This window comes from Zymoseptoria tritici, chromosome 1, assembly GCF_000219625.1.
Source record: "Zymoseptoria tritici IPO323 chromosome 1, whole genome shotgun sequence".
Classification (NCBI taxonomy): domain Eukaryota; kingdom Fungi; phylum Ascomycota; class Dothideomycetes; order Mycosphaerellales; family Mycosphaerellaceae; genus Zymoseptoria; species Zymoseptoria tritici.
In genome coordinates this window covers 1,873,176-1,886,141 of record NC_018218.1, presented here as the reverse complement: position 1 = coordinate 1,886,141, position 12,966 = coordinate 1,873,176, and the positions used below count along the sequence as shown (strand labels likewise).

Genomic DNA, 12,966 nt, shown 5'->3' with positions numbered 1-12,966 from the left:
CAGTCTGCCATTGTGGACCCATCCAATACTGTCCTGCAGTAATCGCGCCTGGGGGAGGAATGACCGTGGACTCGACTTCAGTTCCAAACTGTCGGACTAGCTGGTCCCAGTTCTCCCAGTCGAGACCTCCGGATGTGTCCATGATTGAGAAGTCATTGTCAAAATTCATGGCGCTACCAGCTTGCACGTCTGAAGTTGGTATGCTTCCTTGACCCATGTCCGACGCCTGAGAAAGGTCATCCAAGCTGAAACCAGTCGACCCATAAGCTGTCGAAGGATCTCCATATGATGCTTTTATTGGTTGGCCGCCAGCGGGCGTCAGTGGGAACTTCGTGCTCGCATTATGTATACCGCGCAAATCCGCTGGCTCGTGAAGCATATTGGCACTCAGACTTGTAACATCCATAAGGTCTTCAGGCTCCACGTTCGACTCCTTGGGCGACCGCAAGAGCTCATGCTTATCAAGCGGGGCCTGACCGAATGTCGGACCACTCGAAAACCGCTTTAGCTGAGCTGCACTCAGAGGCGCCCGAGTCATGGTCGGCTTGTTGGCATGTTCAAACATCGGATTGGCATTCGGTGTGTACATTCTAGTGGCGACCATTCCAGGGGCCTGCGCGGTCTCCAGCAGCATCGCCTCACGCCTAGCATTTTGTGCTTTGCGATAAAGCTTCTTCAGCGGTCGCCACAGATGCCCAGTATTGAGGTTTTCCGCAGCGTTTTCGCCCCAGCTAGCATTGCGAGTGTTTTCAACGGCGGCCCAAGCACGTTCCACCATTGGACCTGTGGTACGGTGGCAGAGCTCGGACAGAGTGAAAGCGAGTGCATGCCACTGAACGTAAGTCCTGAACAGCCAGCTCCACTTCCTCGTCCTCGGCTCCGTCTCAAGCAACAGACTGTACTCCATGTTCTCCAAGCTGGTGATGAACAACTTTTCCTTTGTCACTTGATCAAGCGATGTTCCGCCATCACGTCTCTGAAATGGATGGTAGACCATGAGCCACATCTTGCTCATCATCAATCTTGCAACAGTTGCCGTTACCCAGTAGAGTGGCACAGTCATGTCACAATGCTTCAAGTATGTTTCTTCGAGACGTTGATGGCATTCTGTGATCCATCTCTCCTTGTCTTCTAGCGTTACACACTGCAGGTGCGCCTCGCATGCTTTGGTCGGCCCCGGTGGAATGTAGTTGAGCCTTCTGAAGGTATTCGATACTTCGAATCTCAACAAGGAGAAGGACATGTCGGTACAGCCTTGCCGTTGGGTAGGAAATTCTTTCATACTCGGTGTGAGATCGGTATCGTTGCAGTTAGTCGGCAATTTCGCGTCGAAGGCAGACTCGATGATTGTCGGGTCACAGCCGTGATCTTCGCTTGCCCTTCAAAGCAAAGTATGGAAGTCAGCAGGTGTCTAACACATTCATGTGAGGAGGAAGACCTCCGAGACCATGCTCTGTGCCTTCCATCCTTGGCTGCTCACCTCACGTCGAGAATACACACTTGCCACCAAAGTCTCCGGCGCATCTCGACTTCGAACGGCGCCAGACCGAAGTGGGTCCCATCTCGATGTATTCCGAGAGTTTGCGAAATTCTCACCACGAGTCCCGAGAGGGTCCAGATGACTCGCGCCTGGACAAACGTTAGCGATGGCTTGGAGGCGAGAGATACCACGGCAGAGGAAGACCTAGCATAGCCCGAGAGACGATCATGGACCGCAGCGGGCGCTCTGCCGTGCGGTTACCTTACATCGCTATTACGTCGAAGACACATGAGGAATATAACAAAAGCTTGCAGCACCACGAGCTCTTCGGTATTGAGGAAGCCTGCCCGTGCAAGTGCTTGTTCGACTGCAAAGCGATATCGAGACAAGAGAACAGACTTCTCCTCTCCCAGCTTGAGGAGGCATTCGCGACCAGAAAGGCTGGTGGTGGCGCCGTAGTAGACCGCGAAGAGAAGACACTCGAAGCCTTTAGACAAATTCGGTAAGTGGTTCGCTGCGCTCAAGATGGTAGGCTCCAGGGTGGGAATATGGATGAGCTTAAGGATCGGATCTACGCGGTCCTTGTAAGTCTCCCAATATGATCCAATCTGAGCCGGAGGGGGGTGTAAGCTCAACAAGTCAACACTTTGCGAGCTGAAGCCGAACACGAATCCCTGTTGGCTACTATGGGCCTGTGTCTGTACTCCCGGAGATGGCGCATCGTCCTCGTCACTGGACTGATTGAGAATGCCTTTTAGATCCTCCACTTCGTTGGAGAGATTGGCCCCTTGTTTGATGTTAGCTCTTGGGCAGAAGGGAATGAACGTAGCTGACAGATGCAAGAACACTTGACTTACAGAACGAATTATTGATATAGCGAGATCTGCCTTCATTCACGACTAGCCTGCCGAAGCGATTCTCGAATCGACCCTTCTGTTGATCTTCCACCCATCTGCTTTTCGCTGCGAACTCTTCCTCCTTGTTCTGGGTTGTCTGCGGTGTCCCGTTCGCGACCGTTTTATCTGTTTCGCCACTTGATCCAGAACGAGCTAATCCATTGAACTCTCGCGCGCTCTCGTTCTCTGCATGCTCTTTCTCGGGAACCTCCACTCCCAGGCCCTGAACCACGCCCTCCAGTCTCCTCAGCCGTGCCAGCAGCTCTTTATCGCGACCACCCTCGACTTTCCTCGACTTACGAGGAGCTCGTCCTGGCGCGGGAAACACACACTCGATATGCGCTCTGCTACAATTCCTACACGGGTGCAGTTTGTCACACCTTACCTTGCGCTTGCGGCAGGTCACACATGATCGTGGATTCGGCTGACGGCCTTGCGTATCGGTCTGCGGCTTCGACGGTGCCGAGTCGCTGACATCTGCTCCATCTTTCAGGGCCTCTGATCTGGCTATCGAAGGAGTGAGCGTCGACGGCGGCAGGTCAGGTAGGAAGTCGGACGGAGCCAGAAAGGCTGCCGGGTTGGTAGAAGGGTCCTCGCGAGATGCCATCGGTTCCAAGTTCCAGGATGCCGTCGAGTGAGGCGGATGAGATGGGCGTCACTCAAAGTGAGTCGCGCCGGTCAAGAGAAGATGCTCCCATCATGAGTACGTGCGATTCCTTACGCTCGTAGCATGACCGAATCTCGAATCCTTCAACGGAGGAATGATCGACAATACTGCGAGACAAATCGAGAGCGGGGATCCATGCGGAGGCAGGTCCGCATCAACAACATCGACCTCTCCCGTCCTTTCATATCGCATCGAACAAGTTTCTATAGCCGACGCGACTGCAACGACTTTTCTCGACTTTTATATTTCGAATGAAGGCTCTGAGACGCATCCTATCCTTTGCCAGGCTCCACATTTGCGAGCAACGACCTGCCTTTTGCTGCCCTCCAAGACTCCAGCCATTGAATCAAAGCAGGAAGAGCAAGAGGCTCCTACTACACTACGTACATGTTATATCATCAGACTTGCCTACCCTGCTAACAACTACGACGATGATGCTTTTTCATTGCCACAAGGCTCGAGAGTGATGAGGCTCATCCTCATCGCACCGGCCAACGTTACCGAGCGGCACGCACTTCTAGGTCTCGTCGAGTATCGGCAGGGGGACGATCGTACGCTCTACGATGCGACAGATCGTGCGAGCTTCGCCTATGTCACAAACACTGACCGATTGGCCGCCCGACACTGCTTCAGCGATGGCATGCTTGCCAGTGCGGCTGCCTTCGTCCAAGATGTCAGAGATGCTTCGGCGTTCGTTGGGAGCACAGCATTTCTGATCGATACGGTGATCGTTCAGGATCAGCAAGGAAAGAGGACGAAGACCTTACTGATTGAGAAGAGTACAGTATTCGAGCGACCACGAAACGCTGCTTTCCCGCAAGGAGACCTCACCGCCAGCAGAAGTTCTAAGCTTGTATTGCCCGTTCTTGCCAACGTGCTTCCTTCAGCGCTATGCTCGGAACAATGGTATGCGGACATCGGCAACCTCATCAATCGCACCACCGACCACGCCGTGCGCCATGTCCATCCGAGCGTGTCTCGGAAAGGAGTTCGAGAACAGGGAACGTACTCGTGGAAACTCCGTCGCAGTTCAACACTTGAGAAACTCATCGACGAACAGTAGGCTCCAGTCGCCACCTCAGAGTTGAGATTTATGCACGGTCGCTGTACGAGATGTCTGGGCGGCTTTGACGAGAAGGACCGCTCACCAATGCGAAGAAGAACTACCGACTTCAGCACGACTGGGCGGAATTGTCTGATGGATGAATTTCAGCGCACATGGTCGTGCGACGATGACGGAGTTCTAGACGAAGACCCAGCGCTGATGCTTGCTGAGCTCGAAAGGGGTACAGTCACCGTGGAAATGCCCGGCGATGCTAGTTACAGTGAGTGGGAGATGCTCGAAAGGGGTACAGTCACCGTGGAACTGCCCGGCGATGCTAGTTACAGTGAGTGGGAGATGCTCGAAAGAGGCTACGCGGATCTCGACAGGGAGCCAGTGCGTGGGGATCCGGACCTCGTGACAATGGATGGAGCGTTTCTCATCGTGGCGTGGAAGTGGATTGTCGGGCACGCGAAGGAGGAGGAGTTTTCGTCAACGCCACAGCACCTGCGAGTACTCGAAACCCTTGAGTCCGCGGTCGTCGAGGAGGCGATCGGCGGCGCCCTGGAACGCACGCGATTGACGATTCAAGTTTCCCAATGGTACGATTACCTCACGAAAGTAGCCGTCCGTGGTCTTTGTCGGGAATCCAGTAGCCTGGAACTGTCCCGTGACCAGAGCGATGATGTGAACCTTACGGTGTTCAAGGATCGACCCGGTTTGAAGGGACTGGTGAGCCACGTCTTGCAGCGTACCCTTCGGACGTGGCAACTGCGCGAATGCAGAGGGTGCAAGATCATTGAGAGAATCTGGCACTGCCATGGGATGCGGCATTACTATGATCGGGAGGCTTTCGATCGGTGGATGAAGGAGGTCAAGGCCCGAGTCCAGTCTGCTGGAGGAGACGAGGATGATAGCGATGCCACTCTCGAGTACTGAGATTGCGTGGAGGGGTGGACCAGAAAATGCCATCGTCTGCGCGGGCACCTCAAGTTTGTCGTTTTCCAAAGTCTCATCCCTTCGTCTTCAAAAGTCTCCTCCCATGCTCCCTCACGATCCCATCCAGTATGCTCCTCACCTGCTTGCAGCCGTCCAAACCCACACTGACCATTGACTCCAACCTCGTCGCTTGCACTCTCGTTTCCATAATCAGGACATTGACCTTGTCCTCCCCACCACTCGTGCCCATCGTCAAGAACGGCAATTCCAACTCTTCCGCGCCATTGAGATCCAGCAGTGGATCGGCATCCTCATCGTTCGATGCGTAGCTCGCTGTTGAGCCCGTTGTGCAGGCTGCGATATAGTCGGTCATGGGAACACCTGCGTCGACCAGAGCAAGTGTCGCGGCATTGAGGCAGGCAGCTAGGAGAGCGCCGTCTTGCGATAGGACGTGTAGGACGATAGTGATTGTTGAGGACGGGTAGAAGGCTGTGAAGACAGTGTCGGAAAAGGCGGAGGAGATGCTGTGTTGCATTTCTTGTGTTCTCCTACAGATCGTCAGAGTCAGCGATTGCCATTTTCGCCATTGACAATCTTCGCCCATGTCTTCACTTACTTGTCCGCCCTTGCCCTCTTCTTCCTCTCCGTGCCACTAAACCCCGCAACACCAATCTCCACCTCAATCGTCGCCTCACGTGTTCCGCCTCCTGATCTCGCCGACTGTCGCGGTCCATGCACCGTGCACATGACCTTTGTGTTGCCCATCTCGAAGTAGCTACTTCCATCCGCGGCGGCTTGGGTCGACATTTGGCCTTGAATCCGACGGAGTTCGTTCCAGCGTCGACCATCGATCCGCAGGTGCGCGAGCGCGTAGGTGGAACTATCGAGAGGCATGGCAGAGGCGATTGGCGGTGAGTTGAAGTCGAGTGCGATGTGTTGTTGAGATATGATCGCACGTGGAAGGTGCAATGGTGGAGCTAAAGTTTCCATTGGCATGTGAAAATGACGGCGTCTGGCAGGCCTGCCAAAAAGCTTCAAATTCATCCTGGTCAGAGCTTCACTGGTCATAGCGAGATACAAAATACTTGTAGTTTGGTACATATCAGGAGCGTAGCGAGCACATATTAGGGAATCTGCGAAACAGAACCTGGAACAACAACCACAAGTACGACGTCAAAGGTCCCGCAAAATGCTCAAGGAAAGTCGAAAAAGATTTCGATATATTCGCTTGCCGCCCGCTCAAACGCTAAATTTCAAATCATCGCCAGAATTCTTTTCATATGTACAATCATCATTCGTCTCGCTGTCCCTCTTTCTCAGACGCGGTTTCCTGCCCTTCAGCGCCATTCCGTGCGACCAAAGTCGCCGACCCTGCGTATATCACGACTATTTCACGTCCAACCTATCGACCACCAAACACAGTTCGAAAAGCTCTCTTCCATCCTGGCGTGCGCTGTGCTTCTTCCGCGTCTGGATCGATTGGAGCTTGATCCCGGCCGACCATGCTCAAAGCTCGCTGGCGCGCCCATTCCTGTCGACTTGTCGTCGAGCGTGCTGCCGCCGGAGGAATCCCACTGGGTGTAGAGGCGGGCGCTGATGCCACGGGAGTCGTTTGCGAAGTTGGGATGACCGGAGCAGCGGCGTTGGTTTGCGGACTTGAAGTGGCTGGTACTGCCGCAGAGTCACGATTCACACCGCGCATAATGCCCCTCGTACGCATGCGCACCCGTGCGAGGGCAGACGGAGCGGATGTGTGGCCGTCCAAATTGGGCATCTCCATGCTCTCCGGATCTTGAGCCGCGCGCCTTTGCATTGTTCGTACCATTCGTTCCCGACGGACCATGGCATTCGTGATAAGGCTGGGGCAGTATCCTTTGGGTAGCGCGGTCTCCTTGCACATTGGGCAGAGACTGCTGTTGTCACGGAGGAAGACGTCTACGCACTCCGGATGGAAGATGTGGTGGCAAGGTAGCTCCCGTACGGTGGTGCCTTCTGACTCCGCGGATGCCACCTCGAAGTCTTCCAGGCAGATAGGACATGTCGGCTGTGAAAGAGCGGTTGGGTGATAGCCAGTCGTTTCAACGGCCTTCGGAGGAGATCGCGATTTTCGCGACTTTCGACTTGTATTCTCCACGACAACAGGTTCTTCCTTTGCAAGGCTGTCGGCATCCGAACCTGCTGTCCGTCCCATCGTTCCGTAGACATATAAAGGCATTTTCTCCAAGACTTCCTGCGGTACGGTAAGCCGCTTGATCCCGAGAGCTTCCAAATCGACCTCGCCATTCGCCACACGTCTTCGCAAGGAATTTCTTCTTCGTCGCTGAATCAAGTGCATGCTCAAAGAAGTGAGTCCAATGATGACCAAGAGAATTCCAAGGACCACCAGCAAGAAAACCCAGAGCGAAGGAAGTGTATTCCCTGATCCAGTGTTGACGGATGCGTACAGGCGCACATAGTCATCGGTGGGGTACATGTCCGCCAGAACATTGCCATTTGGTGCACTTGTCAAGTTCCCGCTATAGTCTGCACTCTGTTCCATAAGTCTTGCCCCATCAGCACTCGAAAGGGCATAAGTAGGGAACCCATTGTCGCCCTTCCAGCTCCTACTACTGCTGATCGTCCACCGCGGATCATTTGCTTCTGGTGGCGGCCCTACTATGCCTGGTATGAAGAACAGCAGAGCGTGCGTCGCTCCTGTCCGAGCGGCCTCCATATATTTCAGCGCGCAATCCGAGCTTGTCCATGGCGCGAGTCCGAGTACACGCAGGTTGGGCGGTAGGTCGTCCACTCGAGTGACGTTCTCAGGTACATAAGGACTGCTCTCGTCGATGCAGGCGTCGCCGGGCGGGAGATTCGGGGTAAAGAGCAGACCAGTCTGATCGCCGGGGCGTGCTCCATTGGTCGAGAGAGTGCGAATAGGATCAAAAGTATTGTAGTCGTTGCCCAAGGTCGAGTTCAGGCGCACGGGATCGGTCGTGCGTCCCTCGGCCGGAATGACCCAGGCGGTCGCGGCGAGTTCTTGCGCAGCTGTACACGGTGTGTCAACAAAGCAAAGGCGAGAGATGTCTCCGATAAGGCTTACTCATGGTGTCGGTCTCGATCTGGCAGGCTTGTCACACCGTCGCGCACTGGGTTAGAGGTCGTGGCTGGCCTGGCGCATGTTATTGTGAGATCCCAGGAAGAGGACGAGGAAACGGCGGCGGAGGGTATGATAATGGTGAACTGCTGGCCGCTGCGGATTACAAAGGAGCGTAGGAGGCGAAGGCGACGGCGTAATGTAAGTACTAAGGTAGATACGCTGGGCAGAGGCGAGACTGTCTGGGCTCCAAAGGGCGAACGGCTTGACTTGACGGCCTCGGTGCTTGGCTCGAATGAATGTGCAGCGCTTCCGTCTACAAAGTCCCGTTGACAAAGGCTGAGAAGAGATTACCTCTGTTTCGAGCTGTTCCGTGAGTAGAACTATGGTGTGACCTCCAGTTGTTCCATCTCGCGCCCAGCAGAGACGTGTATTCTGTATCGTCGTTCGCATGAATGTGGCCAACAGCCAACTTGTCCCGCATCATCGACTCTCCAGATCTTCTCATGCACTCCGCCCCCGGCGGATCGTGCTTCCGAGGAGGTCGATTTGCCTTGCGGCCGCGCCATTGCAGACAAGCTTTTTTGTATCGCGGGGCCTTGGCTTGGAGATTGCCAAACGCTTCCGCTGGCCTGCCGGTGACCTTCGAGACGGTATTCTGATGCGCAAGCAATCGAGCAGAATCGCTCAGTAATATTCATCCGTGTTCTTCTTAAAGCGCGAATGATACAGCCAGTCCATCGTTCGCGCGTGTCTGCAGTGTCACTTCCTCCGATGGCGAGCTGAAGGCCGATTCCTCTCCTTCCAAATTCCACGTCAAATCACGAAAACCATCACGGCCGAACATGGCACCTAACGCGTCCAAGAAGGGCACGCAGTCCAAGGCAAACTCCAGCAAAGTCGACCGTCGGTCAACCTCTCGCCATTCTACTCCAGGATCCGCCTTGACAGATACCGCGCCGCCCACCCCGCGCACCGCGACTCCCTCCTCCGTCACAGCTTCTGCGGCCACTATGGCTCGGGAGACGGCCTATCTGCAGACCTCCACCGCTGCGCTGATCTCGACCGAGGCCAGCATCGAGATGCTTATTGAGAAAAGCAATGCCTCCGTCGCTAAGGCGGGCGATCCACCAGGCGCGCGAGAGCTTCATGTTCTCCATGACAAAATTCGCGATACGGTCCTGCGCTTCATGGTCAAGCGGTCAGAGGCCTGCGACAGGAGTATGCGTCAGTTGGTACAGAAGAGGAAGGAGCGTGCTATGGCGGAGCAGGAGTGGGAGGCTTCGCGAGCGGAAGAGGAAAGAGTCAAAGTCAAGCGCGAGGAGGATGAACGGCGGAAAGAGAAGAAGAATCTGGCCAAGAAGCGCAGTCATGACGAGATGGAAGTCGATGAAGAGTCAGAAGATCGGAAAGAACAGAGGGAAAGCCTGCCGAGTGTCGGCGCGCATGGCGTTGCCAGGCAGGATGGAGTTGGCGTCAATCAAGGTGGGTACATGTTCGTTGAATTTGTGCGAGTCTCATTCACTCTTTGGATCTTTTTGCACGTGCGAGTTGCGATTTTGGACAATGGGCTATTTCTCCGGCCAATTGCGGAAATATATCATACTAATTTCAGACATTGCATGATTAGGCGCCGCAGCTCCACCATCGCCTCCTGTACAACCCGGAACAATTGTGCCAGACCTCATGGACACCGCCGACTCCCCCGCCGATTCGGATGCGTCGAGGAACGATCCACCGCCCGCCGCGCCTCTATACGAGCGCATATTTGGCAAAGATCCAACAGCAGCAGAAGATCCGATTGTCTATGATATACGAGACCTCAACGATGAAATGACTTACGACGAGAAGAAAGCGATTTTGAACGTCACACAATGGCCCCCTTCAGATCTCAACGACCTTACGGCTGGCGATCCTCCAGATATGGATTTCAGCAACGCGAAGCCAGCAAATCAAGTGAATTTCTCGACGTTCCAGACATACATTGAGCCCTACATTCGACCATTCACAGAAGAGGATGTGGCATTCTTGAAGGAACGAGGAGATCGCGTGAACCCTTATATCATTCCAGCTCGAGGTGCGAAAGGGTACAAGGAGGTCTGGGCTGCTGAAGATGGGACGACAGGCATAGAACCTCCGCAGAAACACGTCAACAACCCGAACGAGGCTCGAGGCAGCATCGAAGATTTGGACGATGACATCGCCGATCAGGACACTGTTAGTGCGGGACCTGTTGGTAACCGCCTTCTATCCATGTTCCGTCCAGCCATCAACGAGATAAAGAAGCAGGAGCCTCCCGAGGACGCTAATGGCGACACGTCGATGGTCAACGGCGATAGCGATGGCCTTGATGCGCTGCCAAACGGTACTGCCACTACAGAAGACTTCAAACCCGTGACATGTCTGCCTGCAGACGCTGCTCGTCCCGCCAATCTCCCCTCACTCGACTACGAGACCTTTGAGAACCGCGCTCTTCAAGAACTTCGCTACTTGGGAATCCTCTCCCCAACTGAAACCCCAAATTACGACGCTCACGAAGATGACGAAGTCGCTGCACGCCTCCGTACGCTGCAGCACGAACTTCGCCGCGTTTCCCGCCTCAACAACATCCGCAAAGCACGCGTTCTAGAACTGACCGAAGAGCGCATGGCAATGCAAGAATACGCCAACATTGCCGATGACCTCGACAATCAAGTCAACGCCGCGTATCTCAAACGCAACCGTTCGCTCGCGAAGCCAAATCCGAAGAAGGGCGGGTCCCAGGCGCGCCCGGGCCAGAAGGGTGTGGCTGCTGTGGCGGGCAGGGGCGTGAGCGATGGGGTGAGAGCTTTGATGCAGAAGCGGAGGGACTGGATTGAGATGGTCGGGCCGGTGGTTGGGTATGGTCGACCGCCGATTCCTGGGCCGGAGGAAACCATCTTTGGGGATGCGGATGTGAAGAGACTGGAGAAGGTTGAAAAGGAGGCTGAGACGGCTGATGTGGAGGGAGAGTGAAGATATCGATATCACATGCTTCCTGGCGAGGTCAAGAGGTGGCTTACAGGTTCCCGCATCTGCCGGGAGCACATGACTATCTGCGCAGCATTCTAAAAGAATGTGCAGAAATGCGGTATGTTTGTTTCACTTCACTCATCTCTCAATCTCAATAAACCCTTTTCCGCTCTGCTCGCTGAAGCTCGTGAGGAGGTAGTGACATGTGAGATGTCACAAAGCATGACTGCGGCCTCAATCTGCCTAATATCGCTGCGTTTCTCGTCATGCCAATCTCCCGTTTGTCATGCACGGTTCGTCGCCAAGAGATTCAGTTGGTTCTCTCGCACTCAAGTCAGCAAGATCTTCGCAAATGAGACATCTCAAACACAAACGCCCAATATGGCGGACATCGACGACGATGTGCTCGTGAGCCTCGACGCCCTCACCATCGCCGCCATCGTACAAGGTCGCCTCGACGACAGCAACGAGATCGCCTCTGGCTCCAAAGGCAAACAGCGCGAAGGCACTCTCACAGACGCACAACTCGCTCTTCAGCTTCACGAGGAAGACCTCAATGCTTGCAACACTCTCCTCCAGGATCGCATGATGGCGCAGAGCATGTGCCTCGCCGTGCTTCAAGACGGCGCCCTCATTGATGAAGCTCTCAGAGAGGAGGATCAGGCTGCAAGAGACCATGCACTCGCTGCAACAATGAATGGTGGTCGGACCGTCCGCCTTGCCATCGAAGCTGCGCCCAGTACCTCATCTTGGAACGATCCGGAACTCCTCGCCAAGGCGGCTGCCATCTACAACGTCGAGCGTCCAGCGCAGAAGGCCATCGCCGCCACGGCATTCAAGGACGACGATGACACTACTGTTGCCGAGTCGTCCACCTGGGCAGCCTCACGTGCTGCTTTCGACGAACCGGCGCCCAGCGAATGTGCCGGCTGCGGCGACGAAAAGGAGTTCTTTGAACTTGCCCGTGTTCCTTGCAACCACGACTACTGCCGCCTGTGCTTGGAGTACTTATTCGAGCTGTCGATGAAAGAGGAGACTGCCTTTCCACCTCGCTGCTGCGTCACTCAGGAGATCCCACTGTCAGCGGTGCGCATCTTCCTCTCGCACGATCTCGCGCAAGAATTCGATGCTCGGTACGAGGAGCTCTCTACCAAGGTTCGCACGTACTGTCACGAGCAATCGTGTTCGGCCTTCATTCCACCTGCAGACATCAACGAGGAGACGGGAACGTGTCCGCAGTGCAAGAGAACGACTTGTACCATTTGCAAAGACGCATACCATCTGGGTGATTGTCCCAAAGACGAATCACTGCAGCTCCTTCTTCAGGCGGCGGATACAGCCCAATGGCAGAGATGCTTTCAGTGTGGCCGGATGGTGGATCTCACGATCGGTTGCAACCACATGACGTAAGTACCTTCCCGCGAGAAGATTGAAGTTGATCCATCTGCTAACTGGTCGCAGGTGTCACTGCGGCGGACAATTCTGCTACGTTTGTGGCGCCCCGTGGAAGACTTGCGAATGCCCACAGTGGGAGGAAGAACGTCTCATCGTCCGAGCCAACGAGATCGCGGCGCGCCATCCCAACCGCAGACTCTACCAGCCAGGACAAGCTGCTCAGCCAGCCAATGCTCCCGCCGCCATCGCTGCTATTGCGGAGCATTTGCTGGCGAACCACGAGTGCGATCATGATCATTGGCGCGAACTGCTCGGCCCGCATACATGCGAGCAATGCAGCGCTGATATGCCAAACTTCATCTTCGAATGCCGACAGTGCCACATTACGAGGTGCTTGCGCTGCCGGGACGACTGAAAGAGAGCAGACATGAAGCCGCTAAGATACTCCGCAATTTGCCGCAAGGGACGATGCATCGGACC

The 12,966-nt window shown here is 55.0% G+C and overlaps 5 protein-coding genes across 5 annotated transcripts; 2 read left to right on the top strand and 3 right to left on the bottom strand.

The window, feature by feature from the left end:
• Window positions 1-616: 616 nt before the first annotated feature.
• Window positions 617-2,983, bottom strand: MYCGRDRAFT_33662 (uncharacterized protein; the record flags this gene model as incomplete). The annotated part of the gene is made up of 4 exons (XM_003856063.1): window positions 617-1,379; window positions 1,481-1,629; window positions 1,747-2,267; window positions 2,338-2,983. Coding segments are annotated over 4 exons (2,079 nt in total), but the record flags the coding sequence as incomplete, so codon positions are not given.
• Window positions 2,984-5,097: 2,114 nt separating this feature from the next.
• On the bottom strand, window positions 5,098-5,940 carry MYCGRDRAFT_65596 (uncharacterized protein; the record flags this gene model as incomplete). The annotated part of the gene is made up of 2 exons (XM_003856062.1): window positions 5,098-5,572; window positions 5,641-5,940. 2 exons carry the CDS (start codon window positions 5,916-5,918, stop codon window positions 5,098-5,100), a joined length of 753 nt encoding a protein of 250 aa, XP_003856110.1.
• A 486-nt stretch (window positions 5,941-6,426) lies between these two features.
• On the bottom strand, window positions 6,427-8,301 carry MYCGRDRAFT_65593 (uncharacterized protein; the record flags this gene model as incomplete). The annotated part of the gene is made up of 2 exons (XM_003856061.1): window positions 6,427-8,051; window positions 8,107-8,301. The coding sequence occupies 2 exons, from the start codon at window positions 8,108-8,110 to the stop codon at window positions 6,427-6,429; spliced, it is 1,629 nt and encodes a 542-aa protein (XP_003856109.1).
• Window positions 8,302-8,945: 644 nt separating this feature from the next.
• MYCGRDRAFT_65589 (uncharacterized protein) lies at window positions 8,946-11,094 on the top strand (the record flags this gene model as incomplete). Its single annotated transcript, XM_003857488.1, has 2 exons — window positions 8,946-9,585; window positions 9,731-11,094. The coding sequence occupies 2 exons, from the start codon at window positions 8,946-8,948 to the stop codon at window positions 11,092-11,094; spliced, it is 2,004 nt and encodes a 667-aa protein (XP_003857536.1).
• Window positions 11,095-11,472: 378 nt separating this feature from the next.
• Window positions 11,473-12,901, top strand: MYCGRDRAFT_32094 (uncharacterized protein; the record flags this gene model as incomplete). The annotated part of the gene is made up of 2 exons (XM_003857489.1): window positions 11,473-12,497; window positions 12,553-12,901. The coding sequence occupies 2 exons, from the start codon at window positions 11,473-11,475 to the stop codon at window positions 12,899-12,901; spliced, it is 1,374 nt and encodes a 457-aa protein (XP_003857537.1).
• Window positions 12,902-12,966: the final 65 nt, after the last annotated feature.